This window comes from Mobula birostris, chromosome 25 (assembly GCF_030028105.1).
Source record: "Mobula birostris isolate sMobBir1 chromosome 25, sMobBir1.hap1, whole genome shotgun sequence".
Classification (NCBI taxonomy): domain Eukaryota; kingdom Metazoa; phylum Chordata; class Chondrichthyes; order Myliobatiformes; family Myliobatidae; genus Mobula; species Mobula birostris.
The window spans coordinates 17105908-17132506 of NC_092394.1; the positions used below are offsets into that span (position 1 = coordinate 17105908).

The window sequence follows — 26599 nt, forward strand, 5'->3', positions numbered from 1 at the left end:
CACTCTCAGCACGAACTACTGCTAGCTAGAGATCGGGGAGCAATGCGGTGATGAGGACACTCTTGGGGTGGAGGAGCAACAACTGTATTCTGTCTAGGTAGCTTCCAACCTGATAGCATGAACATCGGTTTCTCCTGGGTAATTTTTTAATGTTTTTGTTTTTTTTTCTTTTTCCCTCCTTCCCTCTTCCATTTCCCACTCTAGCCTCATCTGCCTATCACCTCCCCCGGTACCTCTCCTTCCCTTTCTCCCATAGTCCTCTTTCCTCTCCTCTCAGATTCTTTCCTCTCCGGCTCTTTTCCCACCCACCTGGCTTCACCTAGCACCTTCTAGCTTGCCCCCCTTCTCCACCCACCTTTTTCTTATTCTGGCATCTTCCCCCTTCTCTTCCAGTCCTGAAGAAGGGTCCTGGACCAAAGAGTCACCCTTTATTCCTCTCCGTAGATGCTGCCTGACCTGCTGAGTTCCTCCGGCAATTTTGCGTGTGTTGCTGTGAACTTCCAACATCTGCAGAATCTCTTGCGTTTATAAGAAGGTTGGCGATCAAGGAAGGCAGTTAGTAAAAGGGGTCAGAGATGGGGTGACTTAAGGAGGGCAGCTGAGTGAAAGGTCATTCATCTGTGTTAATGGTGACTGTGTGGTTCGAGCATGTGTACAGAATGTGCAGCAGAGTCAGCTTTCCAACTGTCTTAAACCTCCTTGCCTTTGGATCAAGACCATAAGGCAGGGGTGGCCAACCTTTTACATTCCATGCGTCAATTTTTTCACTCACGAGTTCAGATGCGCCATACAACCCTTGTACCCCCATTCAATTCTTGTAAAAATATGTTAATATAGAACTCGTGCGTGAAAAAATTGATGCATGGAATGTAAAAGGTTGGCCACCCCTGTCATAAGGTATTTGGTGAGCATAGGTTATTCCATTCTTACAAAACAAAAGTACTGGGATAGACACTAGTGGAAGCAAGTCATCTTTGATTCCATGCTGCTGAAAAAGATACAGTATTCTGTGCAGCCAATCTTACATTTCTGCACAATTATTCAGCAAAAAAAAATGGACATGTTTACAACTTATTTATAATAGGTGAGGTTCTGCCACAGCCATTCACTTCCATTGACCTTGTGTATTCATCAGTGGATATGACATCAGTGAGAGGTGACGTCCTCGATATTCGAACATGGCACTGAACAATCCTTGCAAAATACGCCAATGGAAGCCATGATTTACGATGGCCTGACGAGCAGTAAGATCACCTTGATGGTTGGAACTCAGGTACTGAAGTTTCAGGCCACCATTGAACGTGACTGTCATCCACCTGATCACCTTGGGTTTTGCCATCAATGGCCCAGTTATGTCATGATTGCAGCTGCTTGAAGAAAATCACTTGCCTGCTAATATCTGGACTGGAGGGCATGACTTAGAATAGAATTTCCATTCATCTTCCCATGATTTTTAATAGAATCTTCAAACAATCCTCCTCAATCAACGTCCTGTGGATCACCGAGAGGATGAGTATTCTGCAATGAGCAATTCACCTCCTAAAATAGGATGAATAAAAACTACAACAAAATTGGAAGATGTTTTGCACCACTCAGTTCATTTAATTGCACTCTGCTGACTTGGATAAATATCCCTTCTCTCACCATACTGGCTGTAGTTAATAAGATTGACAAGGCATTCTTCAATAACTCAACAAGGCTTCCTTCAACTTATTCCTCTGATTCTTGATTGAATCACCATTCTCAGGTGAATGTTTGATCCTCAGGTGATGAGAAGCCAGGATACTATTTGCAGTTTCAGCATTGGTAGGCTGAGTGGAATGGAAAGAAAGTCTCGTCAGATTTCTCAATCCCAGTTAATGATCCCTGTGGAAAACACAACGAGGAATGTGAAGATGAAGCTTCTATTTGAACATGTGTAAATATAATAAGATGTGGATAATCCAAGCGAACCATTCCCCTGGTATGATCTCTTTGCAGAACACCAGGGGGAATGAGAAGAAAGAAAACTGCCATGTTTTAAAATTGATGATTTTCCTCATTTGTCCTGGGCTTACCTAGCACCTCAGCCAAAAAATTGCTCTCAATAATGTTATCACACAGCCATCAGCAGGATGTTGAAGGGGGCTGCAGTCAAGCTATATTCTGGTCTCACACAATACCCACAATTATGGACTGAATTCTTCATATACAATGGGGAACAAAAACTGAAGCCGATTTTTCCCTCCTAGGTCCAGTCAGTTACATGAGCAGAGATTAGGATCAATATTGGGTCATTCTACTTTGTAGTTTACCTTCACAGTGGATGAATTGGCATTGGTATCAGAGGTTGTTTGCATATTGTTTTACACAAAATAATACAACAAAACCCACAAGGTTATGGAGGCTCACTTCTAGTTACCATGGTACCCATGCCAGAAAGATTTTAGCCTGTTTGAACTCAATAATCTTCACATCTTTTCAACAAAACTGCATGTAATTATGCTGATGTGAAATATTAATATTTATTTCCATAACCTACAATGCATAACTACAGGAATCAAATCCATCTCAGGAGTCAGCTGTGAGTCACGGATTCTGAATTTGCAAAAATGGATCCTATGACACTGTTAAAATATTGGAATCAGATGTAACAAAATGAAAATCTAACCATTTATGTAATTCAGTGATGATTATAAATTAATCAAAAATGACACAAAATGCTAGAAAGCCATGATCTTAAAAAATTTTGGGGCAGACTCAAAGGACCAGATGGCGTATGTCTGCTCCCAGTTCTTACTTTTAAATTTTTAAAATACATGACTATCAGCAATTTGTTTCAACAGAAACAGTCTTTTGCATTTCTTTGTCAGAACTAAAAATTGAAAGCAATTTCTTCAGAAGACTGTGAATTTGCAATTTAAATTAAGATGCAATGGAAAATTCCCAATCTTTCAAATACTGTGAGGTTTGCAGTGCTGAGAAAGGAAAAGCTTTAAAAGATCTGGCCTCTCTTTCTAACCTTTCACATCAAAGCTGTTCCATGTCACTTGTAATGTTCCAGTCCTTCTTCAAAATGGTAGTGCCCTGGTTGCATTAGACACATTTATAAATATGGCACAGCATATCGGCGACATGGAAAAACAACACTAAAAATCGTTGTCTCCATCTCAAATGCTGCTTGAGTGCATTGTTTAATGGAAACATGAGCTGCATGAATAAATTGTAAGAAAATGTATTAGAACATTATAGTTTTTTTTGACAAGAACATGTTAATTGGCCCAACAAATCTTGCCAAATTTCTATTCAAATTCAAATTCCTGTCGAATTGATGGTATAAATAATATCGAAAAAGGCATGTCCCATGTACGGTGTATATTATTAACAAAGTTAATTTTAGGGGAAAAATTTGGCAGTCTGTGGAAATATTCAGAACTTCGCCCAGCAAGTAAAACTCACTTATTATGAACAAACAGAATATATAGTATTTATGCTCACACATTGTAACCGGAAAATAATTGCAATAAAATAGGACAACATATGCTGTTGTAGATCAAAATTGAATGGGCAGAAAATAATCCATAATGAGAACAGAAATAATTTAAAATTATACGTAATTGTTATCACCGGCATCCTATGAATCAGCATTTTTATTGTATACCATTCAAAGTATACAGCAAATATTGGCCTGGTTGACCACCTAGAAATACCGCTGGCATGCTTACCAGGAAGGTACGTTCTCCAACCAGCAGCCTGTGTTTCTTGACGAGTCCAAGAAATGTTGGGTCTGCAGAGGGAGCGGCTGAGTCGGGTGGGGCACTGAGAGGGTGCACAGCCCCGGGAAGGTACGGTGCTGATTTTTAAATAAAGAATGAACACTACTGAATCTTTTGACTGTATGCCACTAAAAATGCAACATGTTTTTATTTTATGTATATCATTATGAGTAAAGTTTATTTCTGAAATATCTTTAAAAATCACAAATGCCGGCTTCCATCCAAGGAAAATGATTTTTCCCTATTCCCAGTCTTAAAAAGCACACATGACCATAAAAATGTCTTTCGTAGAGTGCAAACGGCCAGTCATTCAGAACCCCGTGTGCAACGCTTAGGTTTTATCTTTCTCCATTTGAGCAACCTATTGACTCGCAGAGACATTTAAATTAAAAGTTAAAGAGAAACTCTCCGTAGCGACAGCAACTTGACTGGGATTCCGCCGCTGGACCTGTGGTCTTTGACCCGGACGGAGTTGGTGGCTGCGTGCGTCCGTTACCATGGAGAGGAGGCCTGGTTGCAGGAAGTGACTCAGTGCGGCAGAGTCATGGCCGCCGAGCAGGGGCGCGGGGACCCGGCGGCGACTTCCCACTTCGACTGTGATTTCAGCCGCTTCCGTCACAAGCTCTTCACCATCAGGGCTTCAGACAGCGAGAACTTCAAAACTGAGCTGAACCTGGTCTTCGATCAGCTCATCTCGGAGAATTATATGAACCATTCTAGCATAAACCGCGAGGTAAGGGGTTGGGAGACGTTAATCATCCATAACTAAATATAACCCTTTGCTGCCCTTCTGTTGCAGTTTGGTGGTGGTGTGGATGTACGTTATTGCATCACGAAAAGATTTTCCTGTATAGACAAAAAAGGCGCAATCGTTTGACTATTGGGAGATTGGTTTGTTATTGACACATGTATAAGGTACGGTGAAAAGAACAACCTTTTTTACATGCCGTCCATACAGATTATCTCATTACAGCGGTGCTTTGAGATAGTCCAAGGGCAAACAATAATAGAGTGCAGAATAAAGCGTTACACTTGCAGAGAAAGTGCAGTGCAGGTAGACAATAAGGCGCAATGCAATAATGAGGTAGATTGTGAGGTCAAGAGACCACCTGATTGTACTAGGGAACCATTCAATATCTTATAATTGTAGGGTAGAAGTGGTCCTTGAACCTGGTGGTACGTGTTTTCAGGCTTTTACATCTTCTGCCTGATGGGAGGGGAGAAGAAGGATATTCAGGCTGGGTGGAGTTGTTGGTCACGTTGGCTGCTTTACTAAGGCAGGATGAAGTGTGGATGGAATCTGTGGAGGTGAGGCTGGGTTCCTTGATGTGCTGAGCTGTGTCCACAACTCTCTGCAGTTTGTTGAAGTCCTGGGTAGAGCAGTTGCTTCCCAAGCCATGATACATAGTCATAGTCATACTTCATTGATCCTGGGGGAAATTGGTATATCCAGGTAGGATGCTTTCTATGTTGCATCTATAAAGATCAGTGAGAGTCAAGGGGGACATGCTGAATTTCTTTAGCATTCTGAGGAAGTAGAAGGGACCATTGTGCTTTCTTTAGCTAAGGCATCCTCATGGTTAGATGAGGACAGGCTATTGGTGATCACTTCTAGGAAGCTGACTCTCCTGGCAGTTATTCCCATCCAGACACATCACTTTCATCCCTCTGGTGGGATTTTCTGACCCAATTGAAGGTGAGATTTGTGACTACATTTCAAACTTATTTGTTTAGCTTTTTAGGACATCCTAAGGTGTTATAATATAAAAAAAACCTTTCCTAGACAGTGAGGGTTCACAGAATTACTGGAAAGATAATCAGTCAGGGCTTTCGATAGGAAATTGAACAGGCATTTGAGAGATATGCCTTGGGATATAGCAGAAGTAACCTCACCCGCTTGGCTTCACCGCTTCATCATTGGCAAGAAAGGACAAAACATTGGGTGGATTACCCAGCAGCTGCCCAAGGTAAGCATCTGTCATAGGGATTCACTTCTTAGTAATAATGATTAGAGAGGCACAGACAGAATCTTTATGATTTGTCTCAACTAAAAAGCACACAAATTTACACAACCTGTGTACATACCTCCTAAGTTTCCTGACCCTCCATGAGCAATCAAAAAATAGAAAAGATAATACCCGGAAAAGGAGTCTATGCTCTGTGGAGTACTCCACATCCACGATGATGGGTCTTTGAAGAGTTGTTGCTCCTGGTTGATAGCTATATGGACAGGAAAGGAATGGAGGGTTATGGGCTGAGTGCAGGTGGATGGGAATAGGAGAGAGTAAGAGTTCGACACGGATTAGAAGGGCCCAGATGGCCTGTTTCTGTGTTGTAATTGTTATATGGTTATATGAAAGAGTTGGACTGATCGCTCTATTAAGGTCTGGTGTGACTCAATGATCTGAATGGAATTTACTGCTATTACTGTTCTGATTTTTATTCCTGAATATCAGCAGCATCAATGTTACACAACAACCTGAAAACAGATCCATTTCTTTTAGTAGTGTGATCCTGGGTAAATATTTTCTTCCCCCTCCTCCCTTGAACCAGTAAATGTATCATCCTATCAGACCAAATAAACAGAACCAATACCTCTTGCTAGGGGTAAGTAATCCAATGACGTACAGTACAGCAAGCTTACCATTTCATTGTCAATGTCTTTATTTTGTTCATTTGGAAAATTCATATTATTGTGAAGCTTCCGTGGATGTGTCAAAAATAGTCAATAAATTAAAGATTTTATTAAACATCATCCCAAATGAATCAGTGTTGTGGAATGTTTTAACTTTTTATAATAGAATACAAATGCAGTTTTGAAGTGACTGCATTGCTGTTATATTGACAATTGCTGCAGCCTATGTGCAGCAGTATGAGTTAATATGGCTCGATTGATCTGGCCATTTGGATGAAATATTACAAGTTATCAAAAATAAGATCTCATCTCCTTAAAGGGTATAGAAAGTCAGCAGGTCGGGCAGCATCCGTGGAAACGATGAGTCGACGTTTCGGACCGGAACCCTTCCATGGTTGCTGCCCGACCTGCTGAGTTCCTCCAGCGTGTTGTGAGTGGTGCTTTGACCCCAGCATCTGCAGATTATTTTGTGTTTAGGGTATAGAAAGTGAATTGTACATGCTGTTCATGAATTTGGATAAGAACCTTCAGATTAAATGGTCTTTCACTCAGTGGCCACTTTATTAGGTACACCCCTGCACCTGCTCGTTAATGCAAATATCTAATCAACAAATCATGTGGCAGTATCTCAATGCATAAAAGCATGCAGACATAGTCAAGGGGAAAAAACGTCACCTCAGTGACTTTGACTGTGGAATGATTGTCGGTGCTAGACGGGCTGGTTTGAGCATCTCAGAAACTGCTAGGATTTTCATGCACAACGGTCTTTTGCAGTTTACAGAGAATGGTGCAAAAACAAAAAAAAATCTAGTCAGTGGCATTTCTGTGGATGAAAACGCTTTGTTAATGAGAGAGGTCAGAGGAGAATGGCCAGACTGGTTCAAGCTGACAGGAAGGCGACAGTAACTCAAATAACCACACGTTACAACAGTGGTGTGCAGGAGAGCATCCCTGAAAGCACAACATGTCGAATTTAGAGTGATTGGGCTACAGCAGCTGAAGACCATGAACATGCTTTCAGTGGTCACTTTATTAGGTACAGGAAGTACCCGATACAGTGGCCATTCAGTGTAGGCTGCAACTAAGCTAACGAACACCTTAAAAAGAACTTGTCTGTTAACCAGTTAATTGTACTGTAAGGAGATATGAACAGGTGGGATGAATGGTTTGGTGCAGATGAAATTTAATGCTGAGAATTGTGATACATTTTATTCTGTTTGGAAGAATAAGAAATGCAGTTTAAAATACAGGAATAAAAAGTCCATGAGAACTGCAAATACAGAGAAATGTGGGGGTACATGTGCATATTTTGTTGAAAGTGGCAGGCCAGATTGGGAAAGTGATTTAAAAACAAACATGCAATCCTCTGCTTCATAGAGTGCAGTAGTGAGGTGGTCATGAACCTTTGTAAAACATTTGTTCAAGTACAAATGGGATATTGTGTGCTTTTCTGGGCAGTACACTGTTGGAGTGATGTGAAGGTTTTAGGAAGGGAGTAAAAGGGCTTACTTCAGAGATGAGTGGATTGTTGTCCATCTTGGAAAAGAGGAGGTTGATAGGGGATTGGATGGAAGTAGTGAACATCATGAAATGTAGAAACAGGCTGCAAGAGGAAAAACTAGCCTGGTTCATTGGGGTGAATAGCCTGCTTCTATTTTATGCATAGAAATAAAAGTTTAAGGGATCGAGATGAGTGAATAATTTATGGAGTATTATAGTTATGTATCTCTTCTTCTTCTTGGGCCTTCAGCTCCCGGTGGAGCATTGGCCATTGATGACCTCCCACCTTCATCGTCCAAGGTCGACTGTAAGATTGGAGTTCATCGATGTTTCTGTAATCCATTGCATCCACTGTACAGGGGATTGGCCTGTACAGCTTCACCAGAGCCCTGTTGGCCGGCCTTACCTGTTTCCACTTCTCACAACAGAGATTTAGGGTTGGACTTTGAGAGGCAGGTATGTATTTCAGGATGACAATGTTTCTTGGAGAAGATTATAACTTTTGGTTTGAAATTTTCATTGTTTAGTCACTGCCTTGAGAAAATTGTAATAAGAGAAAATATATACAGTTTGGAGAGAATACCATTGATAGGCTTCAGGGGCTTGTTCTGGTGAAAAATACTTGTTTGCATGTGTTTTTTGTATTAATCTTCAAAAAAGACTTTGATTATAAATACATTGTTCTTTTAACAGGGATCATCTTCAATCAAGCATATGGCAGGAATATTCGGTAGTTTTGAATATTTTAAGGATTTATTTAAATGATGACTATATTGTGCCATTGGCAGAATCTGTGAAATGAGGCTGTTGTACAGATGTATAATATGTGTGTCAAGGTGCAGAAGATCACAATGAAATGTCACTGGAAGGAGTCACCTTTGTTTATGTTTATTCCTTTTATCCTTTAGAAACAGCAAAGCTTTCCTGTAGTGTATTGAATATTTCAGTAATATTTGAAATATATTGCTTGATTGAGTCATTTTTTGTTTGTTTATTCATTATGGGTTATATGTAAGAAGTACGCGAATGGCATATGTCATTATGCCACCACATCACCTCCCCTCACTAAAGCAAAGAATAGTAAGTAGATCGATATCCCCAGCTCCAGTGCCTTTTCCTTTGATTGGTTTTTGGAGTTACAGAATATAATATTTCCCTACTTCTATTTTTGCATATCAGTCTGTTTTCCTCTTCCCTTTCTAATGTCGGCATTTCATCATTTCTGTCTGTGCTCTTTCCTGAAGCTTTCTGTAACTCATTGCTCTCCCACATGAACATATGGAATATTAGTATGAACAGGCACATGGTTACAATATTCAGTAAGTTCATTATAAGTATGGCACAGTAGAATAATACTATTATAGTAAGACTGGGGTTCAATTCCCACCACCATCTATAAGGAGGTTGTATGTTCTCCCTGTGCCCATGTGGATTTCCTCCGGGTGCTCTGATTTCCTGTCCCACATTCCAAAGATGTATGGTTCGAGATAACACACACAGAATACTGGAGGAACTCAGCAGGCCAGGCATCATCTATGGAAAAGAGTGAAGTCGATGTTTTGGGCTGAGACCTTTCAGCAGGACTGGAGAAAAAGATGAGGGGTCAGAGTTAAAAGGTAAGGGGAGGGGAGGAAGAAATACAAGGTGATAGGTGAAATAGGAGGGGGGAGGGGTGAAGTAAAGAGCTGGGAAGTTGATTGGTGAAAGAGATACAGGGCTGGAGAAGGGGGAATCTAACAGGAGAGGACAGAGGGCCATGGAAGAAAGAAAAAGGGGAAAGAGCACCGGACGGAGACGATGGGGAGGCAAAGAGATAAGGTGAGAGATGGAAGAGGGGATGGGGAATAGAGAAGGTGGGTGCGCGGCAGCATTACCAGAAGTTTGAGGAATTGATGTTCATGCCATCAGGTTGGAGGCTACCCAGACGGAATATAAGGTGTTGCTCCTCCAACGTGAGTGTGGCCTCATCATGACAGTATGAGTAGGCCATGGGTGGACATGTTGGAATGGGAAGTGGAATTAAAATGGGTGGCCACTGAGAGATCCCACTTTTTCTGATGGATAGAGCATAGGTGCTCGGCGAAGCTGTCTCCCAATCTATGTCACGTGTTACCAATATACAAGAGGTCACACCGGGAGCACTGGATACAATAGATAACCTCAAGAGACTCACAGTTGAAGTGTCACCTCACCTGGCAGGATAGTTTGGGGTCCTTAATGGTAGTGAGGGAGGAGGGGTAGGGGCAGGTGTAGCACTTGTTCTGCTTGCAAGGATAAGTGCCAAGAAGGAGATCAGTGGGGATGGACGAATGGACAAGGGTATCACATAGGGAGCATTCCTTGTGGAAAGCATAAAGTGTTGGGGGGGAGGGGAAGATGTGGAGATAGCAGAAATTATGGAGAATTATGTGCTAGACTGGAGGCTGGTGGAGTGCTTAGGTGAGGATAAGAGGAACCCTGTCCCTGATAGGGTGGCTGGAGGATGGCATGAGGGCAGTAATGCGCAAAATGGAAGAGCTGTGGTTGAAGGCAGCATTGACATTGGAGGAAGTGAAGCCCCTTTCTTTGAAGAAGGCGGACATCTCCTTAGTTCTGGAATGAAAAGCCTCATCCTGAGAGCAAATGTGGCAGAGACAAGGAATTGAGAGAAGGAGATGACATTTTTACAAGTAACAGGGTGAGAAGAGGTATAGTCCAGGTAGCTGTGAGTGTCAGTGGGTTTGTACTAGACATCATGGGATAAGCTGTCTCCAGAGATAGAGACAGAGAGATTGAGAAAGGGAAGGGAGATGTCGGAAATGGACCATGTAAACTTGGGGCAGGGTGGAAGCCGGAGGCAAAGTTGAAGATGTCAACAAGCTTGGTATGGGTGAGGGAAGCAGCACCAATGCAGTTGTTGGTTCGAGTTAGTGAGTTTTGGGCATCCTCTTGTCGGCACCAAATGTATGGTGACACTTGCATCCCAGCCCAGTAGAATCCTCGCTGATTTGATATGATGTAAATGACACATTTTGCTGCTTTGATGTGTATGTGATAAATAAAGTTAACCTTTGTCTTAATCCTGTGCTCCCAAGTCAACATTGCCACTCAATCTGCACACCCTCCAGTTCTCTCATTGTTGGAAAAAAAAGATCTCAACCTTGAATACACTCAACAAAACAGCACCCACAGTCCTCTCAAAATTCCAAGGATTTGCAGTCATTTTCCTCTGATACTTAAAAACAATTGATTACTTATCCAGAGGTTATACCCCTAGTTGTAGGAAGAAAAGACTTGTCAATAAAAAGGTAAGAAACAAATAAATGGTAATGTATTAAGAGGATGGTGGTTCATGAGTTGCAGTAAGTAAGTATACAGAGTTGAAATGGCTCTTGACACTTATCATTGGGAAGGGTTAGTCATAACATGCTGCAGCTGTGTTCCACACTAACTTTGTTTGCACGAAGGTGTGCATAATTAGCTCTTTGTAGATGTTGGCTACTTGATCCTGCCCTTCCCTAGTCACCATTAACAACAAGTTAGGCTCTTGGAGAATAATGTTCTTATTTGCACTGTTTGCATTTTCTGGATTACCCATGCAATGCTACTAAAATGTACATTGACATGGGGTCAAATTATGTCATTTTAGAATAAGGAGAAGTAAAATAGCTGTTGGCATTCCAGTCAATAGGCAGATCTCACTGGTGAAAAGTGATAGTGATGCATCATGAACTCAAATCTTTTCCTTCATCCTAACTAACTGTAGGAGCATCATCTAAATTTTCTTTGCGATTAAGGTGTCTGTACTCCAGAATATTATCCTCAATTGGACAGACTCTACCCAGATGTTAAAACTGCAAATGGCAATGTGTAACTGGTGGCAGTCTCTTCTAGATATTGAATGTGGATAATTACCACTTGGAACTTTCATCATATTTTGGTTTGCACTGATTGACGAAACATTGCAGTGTTATCACAGTGTGAAGAGGTTTCCTTTCCCAAATTACAGTAATAAGTAGGTTGATTTCTTAAAAAGAACTATCAATGTGTATGATTAGACATAAAATTCTTAATTTGTCATGATAGGATGTGAGTTGCTGCCTTAAAACTATAGCCAGTTGTTAGGGTCAGCACGGTAGTGTAGGAGTTACCGTAACACTAATACAGTACCAGTGACCCGGGTTCAATTCTGCTGTAAGGAGTTTGTATGTTCTCCCTATGACCAAGTGGGTTTCCATAAGACTATAAGACCATAAGACAAAGGAGCAGAAGTAGGCCATTCGGCCCATCGAGTCTGCTCTGCCATTTTATCATGAGCTGATCCATTTTATCCTATTTAGTCCCACTGCCCCGCCTTCTCACCATAACCTTTGATGCCCTGGCTACTCAGATACCTATCAATCTCTGCCTTAAATACACCCAATGACTTGGCCTCCACTGCTGCCCGTGGCAACAAATTCCATAGATTCACCACCCTCTGACTAAAAAAATTTTTTCGCATTTCTGTTCTGAAAGGGCACCCTTCAATCCTGAAGTCATGCCCTCTTGTACTAGACTCCCCCATCATGGGAAACAACTTTGCCACGTCCACTCTGTCCATGCCTTTTAACATTCGAAATGTTTCTATGAGGTCTCCCCTCATTCTTCTAAACTGGGTGCTCTGGTTTCTTCCCACATTCCAAAGACGTATGGGTTTGTAGGTTAATTGCTCAAATGGGTGTAATTCCGGGGGGGGGGGGGTGTTGTAATTTTAAATAAATAATCAGATTATAATTGCAGAAATTACATATTGCTTTTTTCCCTCTCAGATTATCATAAATGTTTTAAGTTTGCGGTAGTTTCCCAGTTCTAAATAAAGATTTATTTTCCTTTAGTCCTTGTATCTAGTTAAAATGCATATATGCATCGCTGCACTCTGATAAGAACCAAAAATAAAATGCTCATTGTAAACACGAGAAATTCTGCAGATACTGGAAACCCAGAACAACACATACACAAAATGCTCAGCAGGTCAGGCAGCATCTATGGAAATGAATAACCAATTGACTTTTTGGACCAAAACCCTTTATCAGGACTGGAAAAGAAGGGGGAGGAAGCCAAAGTAAGAAGGTGGGAGGAGGGGAAGGAAAGGAGTGATAGGTGAAGCCAGGTAGGTGGGGGAATGGGAATGAAGCTGAGAGGTGATATGTGGAAAAGGTAAAGGGCTAGAGAAGAAGGAATCTGAAAGGAAAGGAGAATTCCCTTCAGAAGAACATAGAATTGCTCTAGAGTGTAATATTGAAATCATATATCTATTCCTGGTGGCTAGGAATTCCATGGCAAGTTCTTTATTGGTCTCTAGTTCCTGTAATTTTATTCTGTTCCATTAGTGAGCATGGCAAATTTGGAGTATATGACTAATTTGCTACAGTTCCAAATAATTGAATAAGTTGTCTTAACTTCTCAGATTAACTGCATTGCTGAGTACCTTCTGATGTTTGTTCCAGAAATTGGGTGTAAAGTTAAGATACTATAGAGTTTAATATCTTGTTCTTATTGCAGTGAGAAATTTACTCATTTCTACTGACCCCGTGGGTTACCTAGAGGTCTCTTTTAAGTATCGCTGAGTTAGTGGAATGCCAGATCTTGTGTAGTTTATGATAATGTTGGTTTATATGATTAATTCAGCTTACAAGTGTAAAAGCTAAGTTAAATTAGTGGTTGGCTCGCATTCTTAAGTTTCAGCTCTGCAGACATTGCAAGTTTCTGCAAAAAATACAGGTCCATTTTCTTTGCTAATGATTCATATACATCAGTGTGATCAAATACAGCCATGGAGGAATGAGCTTACTTATTTTTCAGACTCCTGATTTATTGCATTCCCCTTGGCATGATGAAGGTGCTGATTCAGGGCCTTGTAGATTATATCTGACTGCTATTTTTCATATGGGAATCTATAAATTTGGTGCCAATTGGCTGCTTGTTTGTTGGCCAGCAGAAGCACACTGAATGGCCATCAGGGGTACATTTATTTTTTCATTCTATTCTAGAAAGTCTAGGTTGAACAGTTGTATTCTTATTCCTGATCTGATTTAGAGTAGACCATAAGTTCTTAAGACATAGGAGCAGAATTAGACCAGTCAGCTCATTAAGTACGTTCTGCCACTTCATCATGGCTGATCATTTCCCTCTTAACCCCACTCTCCTGCCTTTTCCCCATAACCTTTCACAGTCTGACTAATCAAGAGCCTATCAAACTCCGTTTTAAATGCACCCAGTGACCTGGCCTCCACAGCTGCCTGTGGAAACAAATTCCACAGATTTATCACTCTGGCTAAAGAAATTCCTCTTCAATTCTGTTCTAAATGGACTTCCCTTTATTTTGAGGCTGTGCACTCTGATCCTAGACTCCCCCACCATAGGAAACATCCTCCTCACATCCACTGTATCTAGGCCTTTCAACATTCCATAGGTTTCAATGAGATCCCCTCTCATTCTTCTAAATTCCAGTGAGTACAGGTCCAGAGTCTTCAATCATCGCTCATATGATAACCCTTTCATTCACGGAGTTGTTCTTGTGAACTCTCTCTGATGCCCTTTCTTAAATAAGGGGCCCAAAGCTACTCCCTGGTGTAAAGCAGAACTTTGTTCTTGATTCCTCATGTTCTACTTGCCTCAGTTCTATATGAGTCAAAAATAAATGGGGTTTACATTTCAGGTCAAAGTCCTTCCAACCTGTTTCTCTTTTCACAAATGCTGCCAGACCTGTTGAGATTTTTCAGTGTTTTCTGTTTTTATATCAGACTATTATATCTACTCATTTACACTGATCCTATTATCCTGATTTTTATTCTTTCCATATTCTCGGTAACGATCTACAAATTCTACCACTCATCTCTGCATCAGGGGCGACTTACAATGGCTGCTTTTCTTACTGTTTTTCCATTTTTCTTGCGTCCAGCACTTTCCTCATCTCACATAGCACCTTGTCAGTAGACTAGACCAGTGACCCCGCCCCCCAACCACCGGAGGGAAAGCCTGCTGTAGTTTTTTTGATCTTGTTATTTCGGTTCTTTTCTGGATTGTGGCTCCTACTTAGTCCTTCCTATAAATGTCATTATCCAGAGCTTCTGGATTTAGATTGTGAAGCATACACTCTATTATAGCTTGACTGTGCAAACTTGCCTATAGAGTTGCAGAAACATAATCAATTAGTGGCTTCAAAAGGGAAGAGAATAATTTGTATTTCTACAGGAAAAGAATGGAGAAATAGAAAGGATTGTTGTACAAGGATTTGGCATAGATTAAGGGACTGAATGGACTCACAACTTTTTTATGGAAAATCATATGATTCTATTTGAAATGTTCCCACAACGAATGATCTCACTTTAAGGAGACTTTATCTTGTTATTTCATGCTCTTGTTATTTATTGCTAAATTATTTATATTTGCATTTGCACAGTTTGTTGTCTTCTATGCTCTACTTGATCTTTCATTGATCTTGTTATGGTTACTATTCTATAGATTTACTGAGTATGCTTGAAGGAAAAGAATCTCAGGGTTGTATGTGGTGACATGTATGTACTCTGATAATAAAATTTACTTTGAACTTCACCACTATCCTGACAACATAATTTCTTTTCATCTTAGGATGGTATTTTTTGATTATGTTATTGTAAATTGTTTAAGAACACTTTTCTAAATTAAAGGCATAGTTGTTTTCATTAAACACTTTTTTAGTAGTAACTTGCTTACTCTTCTATGACTTTAGTATTTGCTGGATCTTATCCAGTTGTAATCTGCACCTGAAGTGCAGCCTTGATGTTGTCATTTCAATAAAGCCTCCTGAGATCTTGCATGATAACCAGTCACTGGAGATTTTGCTGCAGTTGACATCCAATCCTAGTGTTTCAATGAGAAAGTGTGCATTTGTCCTTGGGAAGAGGATGAGGAAATAGGCTTGCATTATGATGTTTAATTTTTGCTGTTACCTTTCCCCGGTATATTTTGTGAACTTCATTGATATAAAATGGGAAATTTGGTCTCCTTAATTCTCAAAGTTTTATTGTGGAGCAAGATGGTTAGATTACAACAAGGGTACTTACATTTGGAGAGTGTCTTGCAACAAGTTTTAAAGCACTTTGTGCTACATGTTCATTGAGACAATGATGAAAACAGTTCAATTTTATTTTAATGAACAATTAAATGGAGAATTTGCAATGACATATATAAATGATCTGACTTTAGAGATAGCCCACAATAACAATGCTATTTTCATTCTATCTTTTTCTTCAGATTTGGTTTTTACTTGGAATGTATAAGAAATAAAACTGTAATCAGGCATTTACATTTGCACTGGGTAATTGGTGCAATCTATACCATGCCATTCTGATATAACATGCAAGCTAGCTGTCGCTTGGCCTCAACGGAGAAGCAGGTGCTACATAACTAATAGCCTAGCAATTGTGGAAAATCTATTGTGCATACCCAAATAAACATGCAGTACTGAAAACATTGTTTCCTGGTAGGGTGATTGCCATGAACTTGTGTCAAGACCTGTATGATGCTTTTCTGCACTGTAAGCTACATACAATTGTATTGAAATATTATCTATTGGGAGTTATTTGGTTTGAACTATTCTTAATATACTTTCTCCTATTGCAAACAATATCCGATTGACTGCATAGCCCATCAAAACTCATTGAAATTTCATCTGTGTAGAAAGTTAGAGGGCAGTGCTAATGGAAGACGATATGGTTGGTTAAGTGCCAATATCACAGCAGCCAAAACAGCAGTTTTTCAATAGAGTTAAGATGAGAAGAGACCAATACCTTAATTATTAAATTAATCTTGAGACAGTTCAACCACATATGTGCCAAATCACAGTGTACAGAGCAGGTATTGTTGGGAACAAGAATGCTTTCACGAGGCATTTAGTAATGTGGAAAGATGGTTAGCTGAAATCTTCGTACTTCTGTTTAATGTTGAAAATACCAGCTGCACAGTTATTCTATACACTAGATCAATAATACAACAACAAGCTGTTTCTCACAGCCTCAAAATTGAGGGGCAACCTTTTAAAACAGAAGTAAGGAGGACTTTTTTAGCCAAAGATTGGTGAATCTGTGGAATGCTCTGCCACAGAATGCAGTTGAGTCCAAGTCTGTGGATATATTTAAAGTGGAAGTTGATAGATTCCTGATTGGTTGGAGCATCACGGGATATGGTGAGAGGGCAGGTGTAGGGAATTGAATGGGATCCGGAGTCAGCCATGATGAAAAGGTGGAGCGGACTTGATGAGCTGAATGACCTAACTCTGCTCCGGTGGTCTTATGGTCTTAAAATAGTGGACAATAGCTCAGAATGAATTCCTCGGACACAGCATATAAAGTTCTTAGTAAAAATTATCAACCTGTTTCTTCGTTCAAGAGTGTTACTTGAACACTCAAAGTATTTGCTGTTTTTCTTTCAGATTTCCAGCATCTGCAGCTTTTTATTTTGTTTTTCAATTCCTCCTAAGAGATTGTTAGTTAAATTGGAACCTTGTGGAATCAAATCCAAGCTATTGATCTGGTCCAGGAATTGGAATGATGAGGTATTTGTATTGAGAGGATATGCCAAGCGGTGTTCCACAGGGATCTTTAGTAGGTGTGTTCATTTATGACTTGGATCAGAATCAGGTTTATTATCACTGACATAAGTTGTGACATTTGTTGTTCTGTGGCAGCAGTACAGTACAAGTCATAAAAGTTACTATGTTACAAAAAGTAAATAAATAGTGGGAAAAAGGAATAACAAAGTATTTTCATGCACCTTAAAACCAAATTTGATGACAGCACAGTGATAAGCAATATTGTAAGCAGTGTTGATTCATATTGATTGTATTGAATTATGGAAATAAGGTATAAGAATTAAGTAGCATTTTCTTTTTTATGTTACTAATACATTTGTGCATGTATTTCTCTTTAAATTAGAGTACATATTGTATAGTATAAAGGAGCAAATGCTGTCAAGCCTGCAGGAGTATGTAATGTACAACACGTATCAGCATTTTTGTCCAAAGCCTTTGTTCTGTTGTTTGCCCTCTGGAGGATGTCAACCTGAAAATATAAAATCAACTTCAATGCAAATGGATCTGTTTTTGTATTAAGGTCCTTGAATCAGTCTGCATTGAAATGTGGTTAGGGTATCGTGCTTATTCTCCTGAAAATAAAAGTGATTGTATCCTGCATTTCAAAACAGCTCCTGGTAGTGAGCTGATCATAAACCTGCATGTTGACGCAAATCTCCACCTTCACAGAAGTACACAGCTCAGGGCATTGAGAAAGCTAACCGTATACTCAAAGACTCAGTAGAATTTAGGTCGCCAGTGCTGCTAGCTGAGTAGAAGCCAGAAGATTTTACATTCTAAATGTCATTGCACTGCAAGAGCTGCATGTCAAAGTAGGTGATTAAGAAGACAGTTTCTAACAGTGCATAAAATGGCAGCTAATATGGAAGAGACAAACTGGAAAACTGTAGTTTGGATTTTGACATAAGGGTTCCAGCTGATGAAACGTGTATGTGTCAAATCTCTTGATATACTGACAACTAAATGTAATATGTAGCAGTGAGAAGTTCCTCAGTGTAAGTTTAATGCACTGGACCAATAGTTTGCCATGCTGTCTCAATGACATTCTCATGGATTTTTGAGTTGGCAGATGTACAAATTACAAGTGACCTATCGACAATGTGAATAGATTAAAATAAAAGTTACTGCCCTAAGAAGTCTCATTAATTTGCTTTCCACTTGCAGGATGTGTGTTCCTTACTTGTCCAAGCTTGTCGACTTGTTCAGTTAAACCAGGAGCACCTTGTGAGCAAAATGTGCCAACTAATCCATCATTTGCTCAACCGTTTGCAGGTATGAACTTCCATAAAACTCTATTCGCTCTAAACAGCTCTGTTATTCAGTTAGCTGGAACTGGGACCTTACTCATGGTAAATAGTTGATTGCACTTCTCAATGACATTGTTGAACTAACTGAATAAGTTGATTTGTTTGTGTTTTGGTAAAAGTTAGTGTTAGTCAAGAATGAAATGCATCTAGATGCAGGGTCAGAACAGGTTGCTGGATCCAGGACATAGATAAGACATGATTTCCTTTGTATGGTAAAACAACAAAAAATGGTTTGAATGGTCTACTTCTGTTCCTGTGATACTGTGTTGATGCTCTGATCGTTAACGGATGCACAGCATATTGAGCAACTCTGGCTTTATTGAATGCCTTTATCTTTTAAAAGTGGCAGAGGGGGTTTTATGATGGGACACTGGATTCGGGAAACTACCAATTAGGATTTTGCTCCAGTTAATGCTCCTGGAAATATTTGAATATTATTGTTGGGTATAATATGAGGGTGGTCTTCCTGGGACTTTGAATAGCAGTGACTTGGTAGAAGGTTACATTGCAGATTATCTGTAGCACATTTAATGTTATCACCATAGAGATGGTCTGTGATTTACAGTAAAAACTGGGGAATCCTGAGCTTTGAAATGCCATGTGGGGAGAATCAAGGAATGTTAAGGCAAAGGTGTGTCAATTCAGAACACCACCTCAAAACACAAGGGCATTGCTTCTTTGTTCCCAACTTGGAGTATTAAGATTAATGTAAATAGGATCTGTAAATGAATGTGACCTACTGGGCTTAATTGTACAATTAGGCTTGTGTTTCCATCAATTAATAAAGAGCCGTGATAAAATAAATTAGAGGGAGTGGGAAGTCATTGCATCTCTTTAGAAAAGCATTAACCAAAAAGAGAGTGGGTTGTTCATCCCCCTGAGTGTCTTCCACCAGGCAAGAAGATCACTCTGTATCTTGTAATCTGGTATCAACAAAAATCTTATCAATCTCAGAGCTTTGTGAGGAACAAAATTCCTAATTTCCATTTTGCATTGAGTGACGAAGTGCTTCCTGAATAGCTAAGCTCAAATTTCATTTTTATAGTAGCATCTTACTTTTAAATTCTTCCACCACAATGAATGGTTTCTCTCTAACTGCCCTTTGAAATCCTTTGATTACTGTAAAGGCTTTAAAGAGGTGACTCTTTAAACTTCTGTACTGAAGGGAACACATGTTTAGAATATGCAATCACCCCTTACAATTTAACCTCTTTAGCCATTGTTATCGCTCTGGTGATTCTGCACTGCCTTCCCTCTATTGTCTGTGTATGCTCCCTAAGGTTGTGGTACCTAGTAGTACTCCAAATGCGGTTGAACATCAGCTTTCCATTTCTGTAGCATAGCTTTCATCTTAAATTGTGGAGCAGCATCAACGTTTTTAATGTACCTGTACATCAGCTGATAATGAATTCTGTGCATGAACCCCACAATCTTTCTTCTGTTCAGCAGTTTCAAGCCTTTTGCAATTATAAGCTACAGTGATCCACCATCGTCTCCAGTGGATGACCTCAAATTTTTCCATTTCAGGTTCTATTGGCTATAGTTTCACTTGTTCCATCAATATCCTTTGCGTCCTTGTACTTTGATGTGCACTTCTTACAGGGACAGTTGACTTGGATGTAGAGTTACATATTAAAAGAAATGAAAATTTGAATTGCCTTTAAATTTGCTGATGAATGCATTCTTTATATTCTGCAACATGGAGTGCAAACTGCTTTACTCTATTCTTCACTTTCTAGCTCCTAATCTGCTCTCAGCTAATGTTGTTAGGCTACCACTACTCCCATATGCTCTCAATTTTGTGACCAGCTCTTGTATGCCTCTTGAAAGTTCATTTAAAAACACCCATCCACTCTTTCCATGTAAGGGCATCCGTTAGTCTTGCGAGACCATGGATCTGTGCCTGGAAAGTCTTCACTTTCCAGGACACAGGCCTGGGCAAGGTTGTATGGAAGACCAGCAGTTGCCCATGCTGCAAGTCTCCCCTCTCCACGGCACCAATGTTGTCCAAGGGAAGGGCATTAGGACCCATACAGCCTGGCACCAGTGTCGTCGCAGAGCAATGTGTGATTAAGTGCCTTGCTCAAGGACACAACACATTCCCTCGGCTGGGGCTCGAACTCGCGACGTCCAATACCTTAACCACTTGGCCACATGCCCACGTTCCTTGACTATTACAATAGTAATCACCACAAAAATGCAACTAAGTTATTTGGATGTAACTTCCCTTTACAACTCAAAGTTAGCTGCCTGTCATTTTGTTTGACCAAGTGATAATAGTAAAAAGGGGATAGCAAATTAAGGTGTTTCCCAAATGACAACCAGAAATCAAGTAATTTGTCCAGTGAAGGTTGTTAAGATAATTAATATCGTTTAAGAAAAAAAGAAGGAAGTATAACATTTAATAGATGTTAAAAGTAAATAAGATTTTTAAATGTTTCTCTAGGAGAGGAATTTAGTAGACACTTCTTTCAGAAATCTGTCGTGTGTAATCTATAACCAGTCATTCTGTTTTCTGAGCTGTTAGAGAAATGTTGGTTAAGATGCTTGGAGAACTTTTATGTTTGTTATTTTCTAAGGTAACAGTTGATGAACAGAGTTTGGAACTTCTACTCTCATACTGCATCCGAGCCCTGCAGCAATGTAATTCTTGGACTCACGTCGAAATACTGCAGGCCGTAGCTGCTCTTGTCTATGGTAATGGACCGCGGTGCCAAAAGGTATGTCCATGTTTTTGGAAACAAAGATATGCTGCAGATTTCCTAGCAACACACATCAAAGTTGCTGGTGAACGCAGCAGGCCAAGCAGCATCTGTAGGAAGAGGTGCAGTTGACGTTTCAGGCCGAGACCCTTCGTCAGGACTAACTGAAGGAAGAGTGAGTAAGGGATTTGAAAGTTGGAGGGGGAGATCCAAAATGATAGGAGAAGACAGGAGGGGGAGGGATAGAGCCAAGAGCTGGACAGATGATAGGCAGAAGGGGATACGAGAGGATCATGGGACACGAGGTCCGGGAAGAAAGACAAGGGGGGGGGACCCAGAGGATGGGCAAGAGGTATATTCAGAGGGACAGAGGGAGAAAAAAGAGAGTGAGAGAAAGAATGTGTGCATAAAAATGAGTAACAGATGGGGTACGAGGGGGAGGTGGGGCCTTAGCGGAAGTTAGAGAAGTCGATGTTCATGCCATCAGGTTGGAGGCTACCCAGACGGAATATAAGGTGTTGTTCCTCCAACCTGAGTGTGGCTTCATCTTTACAGTAGAGGAGGCCGTGGATGGACATGTCAGAATGGGAATGGGATGTGGAATTAAAATGTGTGGCCACTGGGAGATCCTGCTTTCTCTGGCGGACAGAGCGTAGATGTTCAGCAAAGCGGTCTCCCAGTCTGCGTCGGGTCTCGCCAATATATAAAAGGCCACATCGGGAGCACCGGACGCAGTATATCACCCCAGTCGACTCACAGGTGAAGTGTTGCCTCACCTGGAAGGACTGTTTGGGGCCCTGAATGGTGGTAAGGGAGGAAGTGTAAGGGCATGTGTAGCACTTGTTTCACTTACACGGATAAGTGCCAGGAGGGAGATCAGTGGGGAGGGATGGGGGGGACGAATGGACAAGGGAGTTGTGTAGGGAGCGATCCCTGCGGAATGCAGAGAGAGGCGGGGAGGGAAAGATGTGCTTAGTGGTGGGATCCCGTTGGAGGTGGCGGAAGTTATGGAGAATAATATGTTGGACCCGGAGGCTGGTGGGGTGGTAGGTGAGGACCAGGGGAACCCTATTCCTAGTGGGGTGGTGGGAGGATGGAGTGAGAGTAGATGTACGTGAAATGGGGGAGATGCGTTTAAGAGCAGAGTTGATAGTGGAGGAAGGGAAGCCCCTTTCTTTAAAAAAGGAAGACATCTCCCTCGTCCTAGAATGAAAAGCCTCATCCTGAGAGCAGATGCGGTGGAGACGGAGGAATTGCGAGAAGGGGATGGCGTTTTTGCAAGAGACAGAGTGAGAAGAGGAATAGTCCAGATAGCTGTGAGAGTCAGTAGGCTTATAGTAGACATCAGTGGATAAGCTGTCTCCAGAGACAGAGATAGAAAGATCTAGAAAGGGGAGGGAGGTGTCGGAAATGGACCAGGTAAACTTGAGGGCAGGGTGAAAGTTGGAGGCAAAGTTAATAAAGTCAACGAGTTCTGCATGCGTGCAGGAAGCAGTGCCAATGCAGTCATCGATGTAGCGAAGGAAAAGTGGGGGACAGATACCAGAATAGGCACGGAACATAGATTGTTCCACAAACCCAACAAAAAGGCAGGCATAGCTAGGACCCATACGGGTGCCCATAGCTACATCTTTAGTTTGGAGGAAGTGGGAGGAGCCAAAGGAGAAATTATTAAGAGTAAGGACTAATTCCGCTAGACAGAGCAGAGTGGTGGTAGAGGTGCAGATTTCCTATTAAGGTTAAGGTATTGTAAAGGATAGCCATCTCTAGATGTGTTAAATGAGTTAAAAAACTATAGATGAGATTTGGAGAAATGGCCTTACACGATAAAACATCATGATTTAGAATGTATTACCTGAAAGGGTGGTGGAAACTGATTCATTTGAGAAAAGGAAAATAAAATCCAGAAGGATTGTATTAAGGAGCTGACACAAGGGTATTTAGCAGAGAAGGGAAATAAAAGAAGTTCCCCTTTTTCTCAGTTTCTTTGCCTCCGCTGCATCTGGTCCTAGGATGTAGCTTTCCATTCCAGGACATCAGAGGTGTCCTCTTTCTTTAAAGGACAGGGTTTCCCTCCCCCTACTATTAATGTTACCCTCACCCGCATCTTCTCCATTTCCTGTACATCTGCTCTCACCCCATCTTTCTGCTGCCTTAGTAGTGACAGAGTCCCTCTTGTCCTTTCCTATCACCCCATCAACCTCTGCATCCAACACATTATCCTCCACAACTTCTGCCATCTCCAAAGGCACGCTACCACGAAACACAACTTCAACACTCCTCTGGCTCTCTTCAGAGATCACTCCCTCATTGATTCCCTTGTCCATTCGTCCCTCCCCACTAATCTCCCTCCAGGCCCTTATCCCGTTGTAAATTGGGGGACTGCTTTGTTGAGCACCTCCATACCATCACTACAAGCAGGACTTCCCGGTGGGCAAACAGTTTAATTCCGATTCCCATTCCCTTTCCAATGTGTCGATCCTTAGCTGCCTCCTTGTGCCAAGAGGAGGCCACCCTCAGTGTGGAGGAGCAACATTTTATATTCCGTCTGGGTACCCTCCAACCTGATGGCATGAACATCGATTTCTCCTTCTGGTGAACAGATTTTACCCCCCCCTCTATTCCCCACTCTGACCTCTCACTTCTTCTCACCCGCTTATTACTTCCCCCGGGTCCCCTTCTCCTTCCCTTTCTCCTATTGTCCATTCTCCTCTTCGATCGGATTCTTTCTCCTCCAGCTCTTGATCTTTCCCACCCACCTGGCTTCACCTATCACCTTTCAGCTAGTCTCTTTCCCCTTCACCCACTTTTTATTCTGGCATCTCCCCCCCTTCCTTCTCAGTCCTGAAGAAGGATCTTAGTCTGAAACATTGACTGTTTACTCCTTTCCATAGATGCTGACTGACCTGCTGAGTTCCTCCATTAGTTTGGGTGTGTTGCTTTGAATTTCCAGAATCTGCAGACTTTCATGTGTTTGAAATAAAGAAATTCTTTCAGTTTAAAAAAAAAACTGCTGAGTTCATCTGCTCATGTTAATCAATGTCATCGAATTCCTGTTCAACCAATTTTCAAGGCTAACTTTTGAAAATCTGCAGTAATGTAGATACTGGTTTTAGGAAGCACATTTGTTGGTGTCAAATGACATCAGATTGCTATTTCAGCTGTAGACAATCTATTGGAACTTGTCAAAAATGAACAAAGATGCCCGGAAATTTTTGGATTTGGTCAAAGCATTGGCCTGCTGTTGTGCTCCCGTGGTGGTGCGAGATCCAGGGAAGTGTAATTGAAAGCATAGATTCCTTGACTGCAGTCCCAGAAGGACACCAACATCTCCAGGCAGCACTTTAGTCTTCCACAGTGGGTCCATTGGATCAGATGAGGATCATAACTGCATTTTCCTCTGATGAGCACAGCCATAACATTAGATTGGAGAGGTTCTCCTTACAGAGAAAAAAGATAGAGCATTAGCCAGTGTTTCAAGGATCAGAAGGAAGAGGGAGAGTAGTTGTGAAATCAGAGAGGATGACTGAAACTTATTGCCTGTAAGGGTGATGTAAACAGAATCAATCAGGTCTTTTGGAGGGAAATGGATAGGTACTTGAGTAAGAATAACTTGCAGGTCATAGGACAAGTGTGGGACTACAGGACTGATTGGTTCTACTGGGTACTGCAAAGGCTAGATGGGTTGAATGGCTTCCTTTTCTGCCGTTATCAAAGAACCATTTATGTAGAGATGCATTGTAGGATTTTTCAGCAGCCAAATTCTGCTCAGCCCCAGAGTAATCCTGATAGCATTTACAGGGATGCTCAAATGTTGTACCAGGTTCATTCCCAGGACCATAGCTGACACATGAAAAAGGGCAAGTAAGAAAGAACTGTGCTAAATTTTAATTTGGGATCCCTTTAGAATTGCTGTGCCACATACAGGTGAATGAAAAAGCTTAACGTTTTTAAAAATATTAGTTACAGATTTTTAAATTCTGTTTTAGTATCTGTGTTGATATGGTTCGCTTATGGCATCACAAACAACTCCCTTCCCCCTCCTGCTATTCTTCCCGTGGCAGATTTACACCCACTCTTCTGATCTTGCAAATTTTTTTTTATTTCAAAATATACTTTATTCAAAAATAAATATATACAATAAACCATTCAATAAATTTTCATCCTTTACATATGTTTCCATTATAGTCAGTACATATCCGTATTTATAGCCACCCACGTGGCACTCCAGTAGTTCAGCTTACCACATCATGTACTCCCCGCCCCCCGACCCCTCCCACTCCCACGGGTGGAGAAACCTATACTGTGGTCCTTCCCCACTGGGCCCTTGCGGTGGCTGCTCCGAGTTTCAGTGCGTCCCTCAGCACGTACTCCTGCAGCCGAGAATGTGCCAGTCGGCAGCATTCTCCCACGGACATCTCCATGTGCTGGTAGATCATCAAGTTTCGGGCCGACCAAAGAGCGTCTTTCACCGAGTTGATGATCTGCCAGCAGCACCGGATGTTTGTCTCCGTGTGCGTCCCTGGGAACAGCCCGTAGATCAGAGAGTCCTCTGTTATGCAGCTGCTGGGGATGAAATGTGACACTAGCCCGTCCATCCTCCTCCACACCCTCTTTGCAAACTGACAGTGTGCAAAGAGGTGGGTCACAGACTCCTCCTCACTGCAGTCCTCCTGTGGGCAGTGGGGTGCGGAGATGACGTTCCGGGCGTACAGGAGGGCTCTGACTGGGAGGGCCCCTCTCACCGCTAGCCAGGCGAGGTCTTGGCCTGTTGGTGAGATCTGGCGATGAGGCATTTTGCCAGATGAACTGGACAGTCTGCTCAGGGAGCCACCCCACTGTGTCCATCACGTCCTCCTCCTGCAGTGCCTGCAGGACATTACGTGCCGACCACCGCCTGATGGCCCTGTGGTCAAAGGCGTTCTTCTGGAAGAACTTTGCTACGTAGGACAGGTATGCCGGCAACGACCAGCTGACTGGGGCATTGCGTGGGAGTGGGGCCAGACCCATCCTTCGAAGCCAGGGCGACAGGTAGAACCTGGGCACATAGTGGTACTTGGTGCCCACATACCTGGGTTCTACACACAACCTGATGCAGCCACATACGAAGC

The 26599-nt window shown here is 41.6% G+C and overlaps 1 protein-coding gene across 1 annotated transcript in view; it reads left to right on the plus strand.

The window, feature by feature from the left end:
* Positions 1-4298: 4298 nt before the first annotated feature.
* The window catches only part of heatr6 (HEAT repeat containing 6), a 74330-nt gene continuing 52029 nt past the window's right edge, over positions 4299-26599 (plus strand). Inside the window, exons 1-3 of the mRNA XM_072242993.1 lie at positions 4299-4488; positions 18644-18751; positions 21366-21506. Coding sequence (XP_072099094.1) covers positions 4300-4488; positions 18644-18751; positions 21366-21506 — 438 coding nt within the window. The 5' untranslated portion in view covers position 4299. The remainder of the gene's footprint in view (positions 4489-18643; positions 18752-21365; positions 21507-26599) is intronic.